We start from the raw sequence: 21,887 nt of genomic DNA on the forward strand, positions 1-21,887 counted from the left end.
TAACTAGGATACCGACCTAACCAGTCACTAGCATAGCATCATCCTATATACCAGGATACTTACCTTAACCAGGTCACTAACACCTACCATCCTAACTACCAGGATGCAGACATAGCAAAGCAATAACATAACAACAACTACCTGGATTTCCATCCGATAAAGGGCCGTCCTTGGTGCCTTAGACCCTGTTGACACAGTGAGGATAACTCACCTGCAACTGCCGACTTGAAGAAATAAGAACACGCTGCTCCGACCACCAGCACGAAATCCACCACTAATCATTACCAAATAACCAAGATCAATAATTACCAAAATACCCCTGGAAATCAACTGGTCAACCCTTGGTCAAAGTCAAAGTCCTCAATCAAAGTCAACCTTCCTGGTTAACCCTACTCGCCGAGTCAACCCGTTGACTCGTCGAGTTCCTATGCTCAGAAACTCCCATGCCACGACTCAACTCGCCGAGTCGCCCCAAGACTCGTCGAGTCCAAGAAGCTCCGAGTCCCTTCCTGCTCAACTCACCGAGTCATCCCTCGACTCACCGATTCAACAGCTTAACCAGAAAAGGTTAGGGTTCCACAACCAGACTCGCCGAGTCCAAGGCAATCTTTAACAGACTCGCCGAGTTGTTCTTCCAACTCGCCGAGTCCATGCACATATTCATACAACTCGTCGAGCATACCCATGCGACTCATCGAGTCTCTTCAGTTCTCATTCCATATAGAGGCTTTTCAAGCCACGCAGGGGCTCCAATCCATAGATCCATTCCTCTACAGCCTAACCCTCACATAAAGTTGCAAACTTTACATAAAGGCAGGGAGATATATGCCCAAAACACTTCTAGGGCTAGGGTTTAAGACAAAGGGCTTCACCAATGACTCTAAGACAGGAACTTTGTGACCTTTTGGGCCATCACAAGTCTAGATCTGAAGTAGCAACTTCAGATCTAAGCCACAAACTTGAGATAGCTCCCAAACAAGCTAATAAATCCCAAATCAACCACCATTCACGAATCAATAATGTAATAGCTTAAGGAGGAGGTTCCTTACCCCTGAAATGTGCCCAAACAGAAGTAGATTCCAGATCTACCCAAGCCCCTTGATGATGGTCTTCAAAACCCCAAGCTTCTTACACCAAATTTCACTTCCAAGCTCTAATTCTTCATCAATGGAGTCACACACACGAGATGAGGGTGTCTAGATCTCAAATGGGTAGTAAAGAAGCTGAGGGTGGCTATAATGTGCTTTATATAGGGCACAACTCCCAGAATTAGGGTTTTCTCCCTTCAGCACCAACTCGTCGAGTCCACTTCCGACTCGCCGAGTTAGTTACTTAACACCTGACCAGAATCGTGACTCGACTCGCCGAGTCTATCCATCGACTCGCCGAGTCGACCTTCCTTATTTACACTAAGAACCCTAAACTTGCACTTCTGAACTCGGGGTGTTACAATGCAATTTTCATTAAACTCAAATTAGTAAATGGAAAATAAAAGAAAAATAAATTTTAATTTAAAATAATTTCAACATAAAAGACCCTTTTATTTTAGGATTAACTTCTAATCCAAAAATAAAAAGCAAACTACGAAGCATAATAATATATATTACACATTAGAGTATACATTAAAAAGGTAGTATAGTAATGTACTTTCAAAGTACATTGTTAATTTAGAGTTAACTATTAATACACAAAAAAGAACAGTTATCCAAGCTAATATTAGTTGGTTATTAATATTTTATTAATAAATTGTAACGGTGGTAGCTAATATTAGCTGGTTGGCTATGTAATTGATTCTTAATTACTTTCACCTTAATTTTTGTAATAACTATTAAAATGTACTGAACTATAAATAGAAAATGCTTTTTGGTTTCATGTCTACCAAACTATTATGGGAATATATACTAAAAACACATATATTGTAAAACATGCCTTAATAAAAGACAAGATCATATTTAACTTAGTAAGGTAATAATAGATTAAGGGTATAAAATAAAATCAAATGTATTCTAAATACAAATACAACCGTGGTGATTTTGACCTTTGTCTTTTTCTTATTTTAAGACCACATGATCCATTATAGTGGTTATTTGTATTTAACATTAGTATCAAACAAAGGGTATGATGGTCATGTTTTGTCATTCAAATGAGAGAAAGTGTAACACATTGCTTAAACAACAACATGGTCTTTTTTTGCCATGGCAATTTTTTGTCATTAAAATGGAAGAAACTAATGAAAAAGTTAAATCCCAAACATAATGGAAAAAATGATTAAAAAAGAAAAAAAACATAAACATATGTGAGATCAGGTTAACAATAGTATAGGGCAAAATCATAGCACGTCAAAATGGGAAAATCGAATTCGAATGCAATTTATAGCCAATATGATGTTATGGTAATTTTTCAAAAAAAAACATTTGTAGGAATACTCCCTGTTTAAATAAATGAACATAAATCATTCATGTATAAAAATTCTGTGAGTGCATGATTACTATTCTCAAGGGCTATTCTATATAATTGCTTAAGTTTATTGATTTATACTTCAACAGAAAGCTGAATAGAAAGACACAGACATATACACACAACACATACATAAACATGTATATTTATATGGCTTGTAGTTTTAAACAAAATGAAGTTTCTATTTTTTGCCATAAAATATAAACAACTCAAAGGAAATCACAAATAATGGATTCAGAGTTTATGGGTGCTGAAACAGAAGTCAACTGATCCCCTATGGAATTCCGATGAGCAGACGTACTGGAACATCATATGTTGAGGTATGTTTTAGAAAATTAAAATATAAATTGATGAAGTTTGCAAGTCAGGCACAGTGGCCAATGAAGAAGTAAAAAAAGAAGGAAACGAAAAAAATAACCTATTATTTTCTTTTCAACCCACAATTCGCACATATCGCATGTAATATTTTTTTTTAATCAAATTGGGTGTAAAAACTTCATATTTTGCTAATAATATGATTATTTAGTAGTTGTGGACCAAGGGCAACATCTTTATCTTTTTATTTAAAGTAGTTTTTTCATTTAGGGTAAAAACATTCCTTCTGGTACAATGCTATTTTATGTAAAAAAAATCATATTTTTATAAAGTACAATGTTATTTTCTGCTTATAAAATGACCCTTGTCTACTATTACATAAAACATATATGTATTTTCGAAAATGTACCAAAATGCCCTTTCTTTCAAATTTGCCTTTTTTCATAATAAAATCACCTTTGTCTAATATTCCAGAAAACACATCCTTCACAGAATTTGTTAAAGGAATTGGAATGAAACTCATCCATTATTTGTCAATTCTAAAAAAAAAAATGATGAAATAGCCATTCGTTTAAATTCAGTCTGTTTAAAAAAAAACATTAATATCAGGAAAATAGGTAACCAAAAATAAAAAATAATAGAATAGGAAAAAGAAAACAAATATAAGAATGGTAGGTTTCAATCGAGTAATGCAAAGTCCTGTTTTAAATAGGATAACATCCAATCTAATCAATGACATAACAAAACATATTTAACTTAACATTCATTCATGTCTGATAACATACAATGCCTTCCTATTAGAATCTAAGATCAAACATTCAAACCCTCATAGTTAAGCCCGTTTAAATATAACATAACTCAAGCATATCTAATCTAATCATAATCTTGCCTAGGTGTTCCTAAGATACATTTAAAAAAAGTTTGCAGTAATGTCAAACAGGCTTCCATTTTGAATGATAAACTTGAAAACAAAGACATAATTGATTCAATCTTTCAAATTACTTGAGGTATTACTGTTAGTCTCTTTGAATTTCACCAAGTATAATTCAGATTACCAAAGCACATACAATTTAGAGCAGGGACAAATTTGTCATGTATGTATAGAAACAACATAACGAGTTAAATTAGTAACATAAGTTATTGAGACTGCACCAAAAAAAGGACCAAAATGCCCTTTGTCGAGATTTTTTTAAAGTGAGTTGTACCTGTCATTGTTTATATGAAAATATACAAAACAAATGTACAATTCGATGACTAAATAAGACCATTCTGCCCCTGTTCATACAAAATATCGACACATAGAGATTGATATAGAGGCAGAGAGAAAGAGAGATCATGTTAATGATGTATATGACAAAGTACAATGTTATATGTGTAATGAATATAAACACGAACACATGGTACAGATGCAGAGGAATAAAAAAAGCAGCTATCCTTCTTTAGCTGTTGTTGTAGGCGAGGATTAGGATGGAGAAGAAACTATCTCAAAAAACGGCAAATTAATACCAATCCTGAGAGGAAATATTGATTAAATAGGTTAACCTATACATATATTTGGAATTGATTATCGTATATTGTTACCATATATGATAAAGTTTCTGAGATTTCGACATATAGTATTTTTTAAACAATTTATGAATGAATTTGAAATTTGGATAAGATAATAAATTTGGTGCGTGATTATTGAAAAGGATTGTATCTTCTAATATATATCTACATCTATATATATATCTATAAATTTATATCATATCATACTATATTATAAATGAAACATTTTTCTTTTCACCACATTCATTTGAAACTTCCATGCATTTTTCCTTTCACCACATTCATTTGAAACTCCCATGACTTTTCAATTTCTTTCTAATAATAGTTATACGTTCGTTAATAAGGTTAAATAAATATCAAACATAAAGTGTAATCATATACTATCTCCGTCCCATATTTATTGTCCTCCGTCCCATATTTATTGTCCACTTTTGACTTTTGAAGTATTTATTCTTCAACTTTGACATTAAATATTTGTAATTTTGATTTATCATACTTGATGTAAAATACACGAATTGATTATATTTTAAATGTCTTTTCATTGTTATAAGTTTCATCAAGTAATGTATACTACAAATAAAAATATTTAAGGTCAAAATTGAAGAATAAAGACTTCAAAAGTCAAAACTAGACAATAAATATGGGACGGAGGGAGTATAAACTAAATTTCAATATTAAAATACTATCTTTACTTCTAATTATAAAGTTATGTTTTTTTTTTTTTTACTTTTAACAAATTGTACTTAATTTATTAGCTTTAATATAGTATTGGATGTAAATCATTATAATTTTAAAGATAAAATTTTGGAACAATTTGTATAAAATATTTAAATTATTCATTTAAATATAACATTATAGGATCAACTTAAATATAAATTTTAGTTTAACTTAAACAACCCAAAAAATATTTTGTAAATAGTTAAAAGTGATAAATTGTAGTGTCTTTTTAATAATGATTATAAGTTGGTTAATAAAGTTAAATAAATATCAAACCTAAAGTGTAATTACAAATAAACTAAATTTCAATTTTAAAATAATATATTTACTTATACTTATAAAGTTACGTCTTTAACTTTTAATATATTACACTTAATTTATTAGATTTAAAATGTTGTTATATGTAAACCGTTATCAGTTTAAAGCTACAACTTTTGAACAGTTTGGACAAAATACATAAACTATTAATTTAAATATAACATTACAATATCAACTTAAATATAAATTTCAGTTCCACTTAAAAAAACAATATAATATTTTGTAAATAGTTAAAAGTGATAAATTGTAGTGATAAATGCAAAAACTAAATTGTAATATCAATTTAAGTAAAATATTTCCTAAAAATATTTTTATAATCGTAAAAGTTTTCAAATAAGTAGCTTAAAATAACTTACAATAACAATAGTTAAAAATAACTCTATATAAATGATTATATTGTTACCTTTAAAATAAAAAAAAACAATGTTTGATGTTTTAAAAAATTATAATGACAAAAATTAAAAGATTAAGCAAATAAATTTTCCAAAATTAATTAACAATAAGAACAACTATAAATAATATTAAACTATATTAACAATAACAACAACTATAAATAATATTAAACCATATTATATTTCTATTTATAAAATTATGACTTTAACTTTTTAACATATTATAGTTAACTTATTAATTTAAATATGTTGTCGTATGTGAGCAATTATCATTTCGAAGTCACAACATTTGTATAATTTACGAGTTTATGCAAAATAGTTAAATTATTAATTTCAATATAATATTAAACAATTCACTTAAATCAAATTTTCAGTTAAATTTGAAAAAAATTGAGAGACTATTTTATAAATAATTAAAGATTATAAATTATAGTGTTAAACCTCAATTTTAATCCTAAATTCACAGAAAAAACCATGAAACTATTTTTTTAAATCATTAACAATTTTCAAATAAATAGCTTAAAAATAACTTACAATAAGAATAGTTAGAATTAATATTATATAATAAAAAACTATAATATTTTATTTAAAAAAAACAATTTTTTTTGTTTTAAATAGCTACAATCATATAAAGTAACAATATTCATTAAATAAATTTTAAAAACATTAAATTTCTGAAACCGAATTAGAATAATTAAGTTTCGAAATACGTTATTTTAAATAACTTACAACTTCAATAGTTAAAAGTAAAATTATATACAAAAATTATATTGTTTTCTTTAAAAACAAAAACAATGTTTAATATTTTAAATAATTACAATGATAGAAATTTAAATCTTAAGCAAATAAACTTTTTAAAATTAATTAATCATAACAACAACTATAAATATAATTAAATCATATATTATATTTAATTTTATTCATAAATAACCTACAAGTAGACGTCATTAAGACATTTAGGATTATATAATTTTAAAAGATATCTACATTATCATATAATTCAAAACAAACAATGTTTATACCAACTTATATTTATTATATAAAGACAAAATTGCAAAAATGGTCCCTGTGGTATGCATTTTTTTTGGGGTTTTAGTCCAAACCATGACTTTTTTGTATTGGTGGTCCTTTTGAGGTAGTTTCGTTGTGTTTTTGGTCCCTTGGCAAAGTGAAATGACTGTAATACCCTTGGGGTATTTATTTTTTATTTTTCTTTCATTTTTTAATTCTAATATTATTTTGATAATTAAAAAAGGCCCACCTCTCTCTCTCTCTCTCTCTCTCTCTCTCTCTCCAGACATGAGTTTCTTCATCCTTGAACCTTTAAGCACATCGATAACCTGCAATTAAAAACATATACATCGGTCCAAACGATTACTAAAACCACTCAACCCCAAATGATAAGTTAACTAATTTCAAAAATCATATTTAGGGTTCCAAAGTTTTACCTTCAATTTCTTTATGTCCAAATCGTGAAGAATCAAGAAAATGTGAATGGTTGACCACCATAATCACAATCAGGACCTCCGACCGTCGGCCTCCATTGCAACCACCACCAGTGATAGCAGCGATATCGCAACCACCGTCATCGATCTACACCAGAAACAACAACAACAAGTTCGCTTCGTGCATGCATCACCTCCTTCCTGCCGCTATCTCAAATATGATCCCTCTATGTGTGTCTATTTCTCTCAGTAATTGCTAGATATCAAGATATCACCCAATTTCACCTCTATCTAGAAGGGAAGCCATAAATCACAAAAAATAGACTTTTACACAGTGTGTGTGACTGTGTGTTTGTACATACTTCATAGTTGCACTTTCTAAGCATTCTCCAAGAACTTGAGAAAAATTGGCTCGTCATTTGGGGGTTGTTACAGTATCAGACCCAAATTGTATAATTATTTTTAGATAAAAAGACGAGATTAACCAAATTCAAGAAAATCAATAGAAATGGAAACAGATAGAAGATGAATTTATGGAAGATTTGGACTTTTAGAGAGAGAAAAAAGAAAACGGGGAAGAAATCATACGAGGGTGTATATTTACACATGATTTTGTGCTTGGTTTCTTCATCTCCAAGAGGGAGGGAGAGAGAGAGAGAGAGAGAGAGAGACCTCTATTAGTTTTTAATTGTTAAAATAAATAAATAAATATTAAATTTAAAATGAAAGAAAAATGATAAATAAATACCCCAAGGGTATTATAGTCATTTCAATTTTCAAAGGGACTATTTTTACATAGAAACTAGTCCAAAAGGACCACGAAGCCAAAAAAGTCATGATTTAGACTAAAACCCCAAAAAAATACATACCACAGGGACCATTTTTGCATTCTTGTCTTATATAAAAGCTAATAACAATGTCATTGATATATTTAAAAAACATATATTTGTAAAATTTTTGTATTCTGTGCAATGTGCATGTATTCTCCTTGTATACTTATAAAGGAAACATTTTTTCTTTCACCACATTCATTTGAAACTCTCATGACTTTTCAATATCTTTTAATAATAATTATAAGTTGTTTAATAAGGTTAAATAAATATCAAACCTAAAGTGTAATCATATATAAACTAAATATAATATTAAAATAATATATTTACTTCTACTTATAAAGTTATTTTGTTAACTTTTAACATATTATACTTAATTTATTAGTTTTAATATATTGTTGGATGTAAACCATTATCATTTTAAAGATACACTTTTAGAATAATTTGTATAAAATACTTAAATTATTAATCTAAGTATAACATTACAGGGTCAGCTTAAATATAAATTTTAGTTTAACTTGGTTAATAAGGTTAAATAAATATCAAACCTAAAGTGTAATCATAAATAAACTAAATTTCAATCTTAAAATAATATCTTTACTTTTACTTATAAAGTTATGTTTTTTAAATTTAACATATTATACTTAATTTATTAGATTTAAAATTTTGTTGTGTGTAAACCATTATCAGTTTAAAGCTACAAATTTTAAACAATTTGGACAAAATATCTAAATTGTTAATTTAAATATAATATTACAGTGTCATTAATTATAAATTTCAGTTACACTTAAAAAACCAAAGAATATTTTGTAAATAGTTAAAAGTGATAAACTGTAGTGATAAATGTGAATTAATTTGTAACATCAATTTAACTAAAAATTTTCCTAAATATATTTATATAATCGTTAAAAGTTTTCAAATAAGTAGCTTAAAATAACTTACAATAATAATAGTTAAAAATAACTGTATATAAATGATTATATTGTTACCTTTAAAATCAAAAAACAACGTTTGATGTTTTAAATAATTATAATGACAGAAATTAAAACATTAAGAAATTAATTTTACAAAATTAATTAACAATAACAACAACAATAAATAACATTAAACCATATATTATATTTAATTTTATTCATTTGTAACTCGTTGGTAGAAGTCATTTAAACGATGGAGATTATGCAGTTAAAATAGATGTATATATTATCATATAATTCAAAATAATCAATATATTATATTAATTTATTATACAAATTATTATATCAAATTTAACAACAATGTTATTGTTATATTTAAAAAAAACATATATTTGTAAAGACTTCAACTATATAGGTGTTTCTGCGTAACGCGCGGACATTCACCTAGTATACTTATAAAGGAAGCATTTTTCATTTCACCACATTCATTTGAAACTCCTATGACTTTCCAATTTCTTTCTAATAATAATTATAAGTTGGTTAATAAGGTTAAATAAATATCAAAACTAAAGTGTAATCATATATAAACTAAATTTTCATATTGAAATAATATCTTTAGTTCTACTTATAAAGTTATGTTTTTTTTTTATCTTTTAACATTTTATACTTAATTTATTAGTTTTAATATATTGTTAGATGTATACCATTATCATTTTAAAGATAAAATTTTGGAATAATTTCTATAAAATAACTTAAATTATTAATTTAAATATAATATTAAAGGGTCAACTTAAATATAAATTTTAGTTTAACTTAAACAACTCAAAAAATATTTTGTAAATAGTTAAAAGGGATAAATTGTAGTGTCTTTCTAATAATGATTATAAGTTGGTGAATAAGGTTAAATAAATATCAAAACTAAAGTGTAATAATAAATAAACTAAATTTCAATTTCAAAATAATATCTTCTACTTATAAAGTTATGTCTTTAACTTTTAACATATTATACTTAATTTATTAGATTTAAAATCTTGTTGTATGTAAACTATTATCAGTTTAAAGCTACAACTTTTGAACAGCTTGGACAAAATACTTAAATAGTTAATCTAAATATAACATTAAAGTTTCAACTTAAATATAAATTTTAGTTGCACTTAAAAAACCAAAGAATATTTTGTAAATAGTTAAAAGTGATAAATTATAGTGATAAATGTGAACTAAATTGTAATCTCAATTTAACTAAAATATTTCCTAAAGATATTTTTATAATCGTTAAAAGTTTTCAATTAAGTAGTTTAAAATAACTTACAATAACAATATTTAAAAATAACTCTATATTGTTATCTTTAAAGTCAAAAAACAAAGTTTGATGTTTTAAATAATTATAATGTTAGAAATTAAAACATTAAACAAATAAATTTTAAAAAATTAATTAACAATAACAACAACTATAAATAACATTAAACCATATATTATATTTAATTTTATTCATGTATAACTTACGTGTAGAAGTCATTCAAATGACTGATACTATGCCGTTATAACAGATGTATATATATTATCATATAGTTCCAAATAATCAATACATTATATCAATTTACTATATGAATTATTATATCAAATTTAACAACAACGTTATTGTTATATGAAAAAAAAACATATATATTTGTAAACACTTCAACTACATCGGTATTTCTGCGCAATGCGCGGTCATTTGCCTAGTAACCTAATAAATGATTTCTGCCACATGTCATGTTCTCTATGCATTTGCCACATGTAATTTTCTTATATATTATGGATTTCGTTTTTATTTTCCACATGTCATTTTCTGTTTTTTTCAATTTTCTTAAATTAAAAATTCTGGAGTTGAATACATAGTTTATATATGTAAGGTACTTAATTATATTAAACCATCGAAATAATTTCTCTACAAACCTTTATTTCTTTCCTATTTAATCCAATGATAATATGCATGTTAGCCAATTTCACAACTAAGCTCTATTAATAATTCCAAAATTTCATAATGTTGAAGGAAAGGATTTCACAAGATTGTGATACAAATATGGCATTGTAAAATATATGTAATGCTTACAACTTTTTATGTTATTATTATTTTTTTTAAAAAAATCACGTGTAGTACATGAGTCTCACACTTAGTAAAGCAGTAAATATGAATAAAAATAGAGCCTAAATTTTAGGTTTACATTATAAATGAATCAATTTTTTTAGCTGGCAATTTTGAAGGCATTTATTTAAATTGATTTTAATATTGATTTTGCATAAATAATTTAGTAAGTTGTGAATTAAAATCTGCTGGAACAAATAAAAAATATACATGTGGAAAATACATTAAATCTAAAATGCTTAGAAAATGTCATGTGTCCAAATCAAGGAGAATATGACAAGTGACAAAATTATTTTCATTTATTATAGAGGATATATGTACCTTCTCACCACGCTCCCTTTGACTCTTGATCTTATTTTTCGTTTAATTGCTTGTATGTCTCTTTTTTGCATTTGTGAAACTCTACTGGGTATTTCTTTTTTGTGGGTTGACGTTTGACTTATAGGTAAATAAATAAACTTTAGATAAAATTTTATCTCATGGACTAGGATTAATGCCATGAACTAAAACATGGTTATGTGGTATATATTTTATTTTGGAATACTTTTTACAAACACAAGACAAAGCATATCATAGTGATGGGAATAAAATTACTAATCTAAGTAATTGCTACCAATAGACAAAATAAAATAAGTAATGATTACTAAAAGGGATAATTACTTGAATGAGTAACCAACTTTTAACTTTGATAATATTTAGATACTTAGTATTTTTTTTTTACTTGATTTACCTATAAATTATTTGAAATTGTTCATATTTTACACTTGTGACCGGTTATATAATATGTCATAAGGTAAAATATGAACATTTTTAAATAATTCAAGAATAACTCAAAGACGAAAAAAATTCAATAACAAAATATGAAAAAAAATTGAAAGTTACAATTCTTCTTAAATTAATTATCTTAAACCAGAAGAGCGAGTAACACAATTAAGTTACATAAAAGGGTGCTTTAATTATCTTAAACTAGAAGAACGAGTAACCCAATTAAGCTACATAAAAGGATGTTATTATTATGATTTTAAAATTTATATCCAAAAACTAATAAAATGATATTGCTCTTCAACAAAATGGTCAACGGGTTGACCCAATCCGAATTTGGCGCCACCACTTCTTATTCTGAAGTCCCAAGTCCTAACCCACTTTCTGACCCGTCCATTTCAACTAGGAATCTCCTTCCTTCTCCTGACCCAAAACAAAATAACAGATCTGGATGCTTTTTGTTTTTGATCCTCGAAAGTCCCCCACGAATCTCCCATTTCATCTTAATTTTTTGTGAAATTCTTCCACGTCTTGATCCGAATAAGGCTTTCACACCGGCAACCGGACAATCGCTGGATTTCTCATCGGCAATGCGGAGGTTTTCCTGCTATATTTCAATTTATTACCGTAACATATGTTAATTCTTGATCCTTTTCGATATAGCTAAGGATTTTCGTCGATTAAATTCTTATTCAGGATTAATTGTTTGATGGATGTGTCGGGATAAACCGAACGCAACGAGCAATGTCGGGGGAATCGTCATCAAATCAGGGTGGTGAAACGGAGGAGAGAAAAATATGCGCAAATGGTGGTTCTGTACAAACGGAAACCGTCGAAGCAAAGCTCGATGCGGGTAATATTGATGAAGCCGAATCTGCTTTGCGTGAAGGTTTATCACTCAATTCCGAGGTTGGTTTTTTCTACTGAAATACCTGAAAGTTTGAATGTTGGTTTTTTGGTTTATTCATCGATTTGGGGCTTAAATTTTTCAGATAACTATTGCTAACTCTAATAAACAAAATGTAATTAGGATGGTTTTCTATGAGTTAAATCTCTTCATCAATGTTGAAGTTATAGATTAGCCCATTTGACCTATAGTTTGATAATTAATGGGAAAAAAACAGGGCCTTAGTGAATTCAACTATAACGTTTTGGTGTTAAACTATTATTGGATTTAATTATGCTATGTGAAAAAACTACAGGAAGCACGAGCTCTTCTTGGAAGATTGGAATATCAAAGAGGAAATGTAGAAGCTGCTCTTGGAGTATTTGAAGGCATTGATCTTGAAGATGCTATACAACGCCTGCAATCATGTTCAACTGAGAAAATACATAAAAAAAGTGGGCTTTCAGGCCCACATCTGGGCGCCAATCTCGTGCTTGAAGCCATATATTTGAAAACCAAGTCACTTCAAAAACTCAATAGGATTAAAGGTATTTTGTGCTCTTGAGAAGCATATTCTAAGTTCAACATATTGCATAAAATAGCAATGCACTTTATCATGTATCAACCACCAGACTTTTTTATAGTACTAATCAATAATTTTGAACAGCAAGGGGTGCAAACGAGCCGAGCCGAGCCCGAGCCTGGCCAGGCTCGGCTCGGGCTCGTTTAAGTTATATGAGGCTCGAGCTCGAGCTCGGCTCGATTCGAGCTTTCCTTTACTGAGCTTGGCTCGAGCTCGTAAAGAGTTATACAAGCTCGGCTCGGGCTCGGGCTTGACTCGTTTTTATCAAGCGTGCCTAAATAAGCTTAAGCTTGGTTCGAGCTCGTTAAAAAGCTCGTTTACTAATACCCGAAATTCATAATTCCCCTAATATGTTTCTACTTTAATATATATAAATAATAATAAATAATATTATATAAAGGCTCGTTTAGGCTCGCGAGCCTAATCGAGCTTTGTGACATAGGCTTCAGCTCGAGCTCGTTTAATAAACAAGCTTAATAATAAGCTCGAGCTCGACTCGGGCTCGTTTAAAATCGGTTTCGAGTTGAGCTTTTAACGATCCAATCTCGAGTAGCTCACGAGTAGCTTGGCTCGTTTGCTCCCTGCAAACCTATAAAATATTTATAGTGATATGGCTAACTAGATTCAATAACGATTTTTGAAATTCAGACGCTTTTTATAGTAGTTTTTAAAAGTTGTTGTTGTGTTTTTTTTTTCATTTTTTTTTTTAAATTTTATTTTAAATAATAGATAGATGGTTTTTGTAAGGATTTTTAAATTTCGGTGACAAAATTAAAAATGGGGTGAATAGGCACTTTTTGTTGATTGTTTTTGGGAATTTCGACTAAAAAACCTGAAACATCTTTTGACAAAGTTGGATGACTTTAATAACGGCTTTCGAAAGTATGATTATTATTATCACAAAATGTGAAACTTGGATGATCTTGGTGACAATTTCTGAAAGTTGGATGATTTTTGTACTCTTGATCTTAATTTTTTTTTATTGTTATCGTTTATGGTAAATAACAGACTAACCATTATAATTTGGACAATTTTGTGGTTTAATCTACTTATATTATATTTTTTCGATTAAACCATACAAGTTTTTGACATTTTTTCAAATTAATCATTTTGAACTGTGGTCAAATTGGTAATTCAGAAAATTAGCTGTAAAATCTTGATATAACAAAATTAACGGTGTAACCTTTAGTTGACTATTTTGACTCCCACAATAGAAAATTTTGTCAAATTAATAGTTTTACTAGAACCACTAAACTTTAACAAAAAATATTTAATTTTTTTTTACCACTTCACCTTGGTGGACACAGAAAATTTGGCAAAGTTATAAATTATAATTCCTGTTATTGCAGATGCTGCTGAAGAGTGTAAGAGAGTGCTTGATGCAGTAGAGAAGATATTCCCACAAGGGATTCCAGAGGCTTTCGTAGACACCAAACTACAAGAAACAATCAGCCGAGCCGTTGAGCTCCTCCCACAACTATGGGCGGAAGCCGGTAGCTACCACGAAGCCATCGCTTCCTATCGGCGTGCCCTTCTCACTCATTGGAACCTCGATAACGACAGTTGTGCCCGAATCCAAACAAACTTTGCAGTATTTCTACTCTATGGCGGAATCGAAGCCATATCACCAAGCACAGCCACGCAAGTCGATGGCACATATAACCCTAAATCCAACATCGAAGAAGCCATTTTACTTTTGATGATCTGCATGCGAAAGTTTTCGCTCGGGAAGGCGAAATGGGATCCGGCTGTTGTAGAACACCTCACTTTTGCTCTCTCACTTTGCAACCAAACACCGATTTTAGCAAAACAAATGGAAGAGGTGATTCCCGGAGTAATTCATCGTGTCGATCTGTGGAAAAATTTAGCACTTTGTTTTAGTGCGATCGGACACCGGAAAACCGCGCTCGATTTATTGAAAAAAGCCCTTCACAAACACGAAAAACCCGACGATATCACCTCGTTGCTGTTAGCCGCTAAAATTTGCTCCGAGGATTCAAGTTTCGCGGCGGAGGGAATCGAGTATGCTCAACGCGCGGTGAGTTGTTCAAAAAATGGAAACGAACATTTACAGGGCGTATGCCTTAGGGTTTTAGGGCTTTGTTACGGGAAACAAGCGAGTATTTCTGCCTCCGATTACGAACGTTCACGGCTTCAATCGGAGGCGTTGAAATCGTTAGATGAAGCGATTACGTTCGAGCCTGAAAATTCCGATTTGGTTTTTGAGCTAGGGATACAATACGCGATGCAAAGGAACTTGAATAACGCATTGCGATTAGCTAAACAGTATATCGATGCAACCGGTGGGTCGATGCTACGTGGTTGGAGGCTTTTGGCTTTGATTTTATCGGCCCAACAACGGTTTCAAGAGGCGGAGGTGGTGACGGATGCGGCTTTAGATGAAACCGCGAAGTGGGATCAAGGGCCGCTTTTGAGATTGAAGGCGAAATTGAGAATTGCACAATCACGACATTTGGATGCGATTGAAACTTATCGACATTTGCTTGCTTTGATTCAAGCACAAAAGAAATCTTATGCGCCACTTCACAGTACACACCAGGTTAGCTTTTTTAGTTGTCTTCTTTTGTTCCTCTTTCTTGTTCTTTGACTTGGTGAATAATATATGAATAGTCTTTATACATTGTAGATTGAAGATGATAGAGTAAACGAGTATGAAGTTTGGCAGGGTTTAGCAAATTTATATTCTAGCCTCTCACGTTGGAAAGATGCAGAGATATGCTTGGGGAAAGCTAGAGCAATTATTGAATGTTCATCTGAGACATTGCATACTGAGGGTAAGATCTAATGCTCCAATATTTTATTTTAATTTTGATTATTCAATATTTATATAATTTTCAAACTATTGTGTTTTAGGGACGATTTACCAAAGGCGTGGAGAAATTGATGAAGCCCTAGCTACCTATGTTAACTCTCTACTAATAGAGGCAACTTATGTACCTTCAAAGATATGTGTGGGGGCAATTATGTCAAATCGTGGCTTGGCCATGTTGCCAGTGGCTCGAACCCTCCTCTCAGACGCGCTACGGCTCGAGCCCACGAACCGCATGGCGTGGCTCCACTTGGGATTTGTTCATAAACTCGATGGACGGTTATCTGATGCCATAGACAGCTTCCAAGCCGCCTCCATGCTCGAAGAATCCGATCCTATCGAAAGCTTTAACTCGATTCTTTAAGTTTTGTTGTAATCAAAAGGATTTTAAATTATACATTCTTTTATTCTTTTAGTTTCCGTGACCTTGGCCTTGTTTTAACAATATCTTTGTTTTAGCGGGAAGGAGGTGAGAATTTGTATCTAATGTAACATTAGGTACAAATTATCTCTCTCTCTTTAATGTTGGTTGTGATATGAGAGGCATCATCTTCTTCTTCTTCTTCTTTTTTTTATTTTTATTTTTATTTTTATTTTTTTATTTTTTTTATTTTTTTTTTGTAGCAAAATGTATAAACTTTGTGGGGTGTAGAAGGAAGTTGTGTTATGGAAGAACTCAAAATTTTCTTTTTTCATGATCGATGTGTATGTATTTCAACTTGTTTATTTTAAAACTAGGTGTAAGACCCGTGTATTATACGGGTTGATTAAAAAATATATATATAATTGTGTGAACATTAAGCATGTTCAAAATGGTAATTTTCAATAAAAAATACTCTCAAAAAAAATAAAAATAAACAAAGACTCTGTTTTCTTTTTTGAGTGTTTCATATCTGTGTAAGGGTTGTTTTTTGTTTAATTTTTAAGTGTTCTAAATGATGAAAAGGAAACAAAATGGTCCAAATGACCAAAAGGTCAAAATTGTCATTTTTACCTAATACGATTGCAAAAGACAACCTCTTAAGTTCAAAGTCGGGTCCTGATTACGAATGGGTAAACTCCGAAAAGGATGTTGGATGCGAAAATGGTGATGGATGCAAAAAGGTTGATGAGTGCGAATGGGGTGTTGGATGCGAGAAGCATGATGGTTGCGATCAATCGCAATCTATCGCAGTTTACTAGAATAGTTAATGTGAACCACTTCGAAACGAGGTTGGGTGCGGATGCCATTTCTATTGCGATTCCAGTTTAGTGCGACAAGTTGCGACTGACTTTGAACTGTTAGAATGAGTCGGAATCTTGTGATATCGGTACGACAAAGTCTTTTGGTTGTGATTATCCAAGTGCGATCTGATGCGAACCTCACAAAGTTATTAGATGCGAACGTCGAAACTCTAGTTGCGATTCTCGGACTTGGATACGATTCTCACAATGGGCCCAATCGCGATGCGAACTTCGGAACCTATTGAACTCTCATTGGTTCCGATGGGCTGGTGCAAGCTGTTGGGTCTGAAGGCTATTTGGGATCAATGGTACGATGGATTTGCATGATCAATTGTGTAGGTTAGAATAGGAAGATTCTAGAGACGATTTTGAGTTATTTTTAACGTTTATTTAATAGCTTCATTTTTAATGGGTTCCTTTTATTTATTAGTTTCCTTTTATTTTGTAATCGTTGCTAAACTATAAATAGCCCCCCATGTCGAACATTATGAGAGATAGTTGCAGGTGAGTTCATACCCCCTTAATTAACCTTTCAATTGTTTTAAATGCTTTTAGGGGGGGGGGGGGGGGGGATACAAGTTGAATCCAACAATTTATAGTATCAATCACATGTGATTTGTAGCTTACAATCAAAAAGGGATTTCCATACTTTTAACCGTTTGCCTTCAAAAGCTGTTTTCAATGTTATTCAAACTCATTTTTCTGTAAATTTGTTATAAAAACTATTTTCAAACTCTTTTAAACTTTTTATGTTTCTAAAATATATCCACACCAATATATTTATATAAGTAAGACTTGAAGGACTTAGGACTGATAGCTCGCCTTATTACCTGTTCTTGTTTGATTGGGGTCTTGGGGATATTGTTATCTGTCCGACTGTCGTTGAATTCTTAGTTATATATTGTATATATTTGTGTTGGATATGAATACCTTCGTTTACTCCAATATTTATGAATATCCAAGAACGACTGCAACGTGTCAGTTAACTATAATAGGTATAGTTAAGGTTTACCACTCCTCGCTACCATTACTATGATACTTACTACCGTTAGTGCTATTATGAGTCACTACATGTTAAGTACTATACAGGAAGAATATTATATGCTATAATAGAAGAATACTAAATACATTATACCGAGAAGCATACTATACACTAATACAAGAGAACATGCTAATACAGAATGTGATGCAATATTTTTACATACGGCACTTTACTGCGCCTCCACCGTGTAACCTTAGTCTCCTGGAGGGAGAGCGGACACTATGTGTATAGATCTATACAGGGCGGACACTTACACATCCCGACTGCTAGCTACAGTTCAAGCTGACTAGGCCCAGGGATGATAACATGCTATGTGATAACCCGAAATTTCCATTATGTATAACATATCAAGTCAATAGAAGTCAGAACAGTTACTGTAAATTTTCAGACTTTTTGGAATAAGTTTGAGTATTTCCGGATTTACACTTTAGGAGAAATCAGGAGAGAGGATGCCCTAGATTATTTTGAGCATCTTAAAAGTTTCAAAACTCCACGAGGTTGGAGTTTACGTCTCAAATGATATTTTGGACCAAAAAACCCAAGGGGTATAAATATGCCCCTTAGCCATATTTGTTTCATTTGTTCCATTTTCAATTAGAGAAAAACCCGATTCTCTCTCAAGGATCTTCAGTCTTTCATCCCAAATCGTAAGTGCTTCTATCTTAGAGTATAATAGGGATTGTTATATGTCTATACATCAAGAAATCACAAGGAATAACCAAGATCAAAGAGTTTACGGTCCAAGAACACCTTGGACCGTAAACCCTTCTTTGATGGCCAAAAGTGTGCCCTAGTCCCTTCCTTTCCTTGTGAAACTATTCTAAACTCAAACCTTAATGTGTGTGGGACTTGAAAGCACAAAATACCATGGACCATATTCGATTACGGTCGCAAACACCAAGGGATTTGGTCTTATGGCTGTAAACCCCTTTTAAGGGTGCAAATGACACCCTAACACTTTAGTGAGCCTTGGATTCTAGCGTAGAACCTTACCCCTTTGAGTTAAGGGCTTCATTTCACGAAATGGTACTCCTTACCATGAGTTTACGGCCGTAAACTCATGGGGGAGTGGTACCAGGGCCGTGAACACCCAACAAGGTCATTTTAGGACCTTAAACCCTCCCAAACACTTGTTTAAAGCTTTGGAGCACTTAACCACTTAAGCCCTTACAGTTTTAAGCCCCTTTTGGTGACCAATGGAGAGTTTACGGCCAGGAGTAAACTCCCCTGGGTCGTAAACTCCAATAAAGATGGTCATTGGACCATAAACTCCCGTATGAGGCTTCACACTCCTTTGTTGCAACCCGATAGCCTCCTAACACTTGACGAAAGTGTTTTCCTCGCAATAGGATGTTTATACATGTTTAATTAGTGTTAAAATCACTAATTGTTTATATACATATGTAACAGCCCGAAATCCAGGTACCCTTTTATTTAGCCTTTCATCTTTAATTGTTGTCATTTTAGGGCCTTTGTGTTGGGCGAGTATGCTGGGCGTACAAGGAGTACGCTGCGCGTACTCGCGCGCCTCATTTAAACACGTCATCGTTGGTTACGCTAGGCGTACCCAAGGTTATGCCGGGCGTAATCGATCCAGACCCAAAACCCTAATTTGAGTTGTTGGCTATAAAAGGAATGAGATGGCTTGGTTCCTCAGCCACCATCCCTCAGAAAGAAACCCTAAAAGAGTGTTCCTTCATTCTTAGCCCTTTTGTGAGTGTTCTAAGCTTGGTGGTGTCATTTCAAGGTAGCAAAGGAGAAGAAGAGTCCATTGTGAAGGGTAGAAGTTGGTGTTCAAGTATAGATCTGGGCTTAGCAAAGGTTGAAGCTTCTTTCTAAGGTAAAAAGTTCGGACCTTGACTTGTAGATCTAGTGGTTTGCTTTTTGGACCATTTTCTAGGGTTTGGTCCCAAAGGTGGATACTTTATGAGCAAGTGGTCTCCATTAGCTTAGATCCATCATATTTCTGGTTCATTTGAGTTGTAGATCCATAAAAATGTAATCTTGGATGTGAGTGATTAGCCATGCATGAGATCTAGATCCTTGAGTTGTAATGGAAAGGTGTTAAGGAGTGTAAGGTCCTTTACAGCCATGCCAAGGCTTAAAGGTTCCGACTTTATGAGTAAGGATGCTTAAATGAGGCCGGATCTAGAAGTTGAAGTAGTGGCTTAACCGATTAAGACCAGAAATGAAGTGTGCCAGGATCTGACTATTACGTTGGGCGTAACTCCCAGTACGCGCAGCGTACTGGGTGGAGACCCCGTCTATTGATTTGGCGATGTACGCCCTGCGTACTAAAGATGTTGACTTTTGCTGACTTTTAGGGTTTTGGTCAACATGTGGACTTTGAGTCAAGGGAGGGTAAAATGGTCTTTTACCCCTCTGGGGAATGTTAAGAAGGGGTAAAGTCTAGTGGTGGCGGTCTATATTAATTGAAATAATATTCTTTATGATTAGGCGAGGTTGAGTCTTCGTTTGGGATTCGGAGATAGCGAGCACGTGAGATTCTAGACTTTCCACGAGGTGAGTTTTCTCACTATACTATACCCGGAAGGGTTTTATTGTGTGACCGGAAGGTCAGATATGTTATGAGTTGTATGCATCGTATATGATAAGTTAATCGTTTATATGTGCTATGTATGCTATGCTTGTTATGGGCCGGAAGGCATATATGTTATGAGCCGGAAGGCATCGTGATGAGGACCGTAAGGTAGGACCGAAAGGTTTACCGAGTCGGGACGGAAGTCCCCTGAGACACATGGATCGGAAGGTCAGGGCCTGGAAAGGTGTATGTGCGTAAGTAGTATTTTGGGGAACTCACTAAGCATTTATGCTTACAGATGTTGTGTTATGTGTTTCAGGTACTAGCGAGGACCGTGGGAAGGCACCGACGTGATCTGTACACACTGATGGAGGATTTATGATCTTGGGATTTATATGATTTGTACTATGTTATGATACATTGGATCTTTATGACTTGATTTGGGTGGAAACATGTTTTTAAAAAATGAAAATTTTGTTTTGAAAATTTGCATTGTTACAACATATGTCTTCATATGTAATTAGGATCATTGTGTGTGTCTAAGTATTCACTTGACACCAAGCACTTGTCTGACACTTCCTTCCGATCCGCTCACTGCATGTGAGTTCATACCCCTTGAATTAACCTTTTAAATGTTTCTAAATGTTTTTAAATGCTTTATGGGGGGGGGGGGGGGGAATACAAGTTGAATCATGCTAGTTATTATATCAATCACATGTGATTAATAACTAACATGCAAATGGATTTACTATATGTTAGCTCTTTTACCAAACAAATTTCTTCAAAGGACTTTCTTAAACGTTTTTATATGTTTAAAACTCTTTATCAAACTGCTTTATACACTGTATGTTTCTTTTCAAACTTTGTTACAAATATGTTTCAAACAAAGGTTTTCTGTATACTTCAACTGTTTATTCAAACAAAATATTTTCAAACCGTGTTATAAAATGAAATCAA

The 21,887-nt window shown here is 31.9% G+C and overlaps 1 protein-coding gene across 1 annotated transcript; it reads left to right on the top strand.

The window, feature by feature from the left end:
* Positions 1-12,222: 12,222 nt before the first annotated feature.
* Positions 12,223-16,567, top strand: LOC111908520 (protein NPG1). The gene is made up of 6 exons (XM_023904341.3): positions 12,223-12,421; positions 12,520-12,732; positions 13,026-13,257; positions 14,642-15,852; positions 15,940-16,087; positions 16,167-16,567. Exons 2-6 carry the CDS (start codon positions 12,568-12,570, stop codon positions 16,484-16,486), a joined length of 2,076 nt encoding a protein of 691 aa, XP_023760109.1. The 5' UTR covers positions 12,223-12,421; positions 12,520-12,567; the 3' UTR covers positions 16,487-16,567.
* The last annotated feature ends 5,320 nt before the right edge of the window (positions 16,568-21,887 follow it).

The sequence above is a fragment of the Lactuca sativa genome, chromosome 8, assembly GCF_002870075.4.
Source record: "Lactuca sativa cultivar Salinas chromosome 8, Lsat_Salinas_v11, whole genome shotgun sequence".
Lineage (NCBI taxonomy): Eukaryota > Viridiplantae > Streptophyta > Magnoliopsida > Asterales > Asteraceae > Lactuca > Lactuca sativa.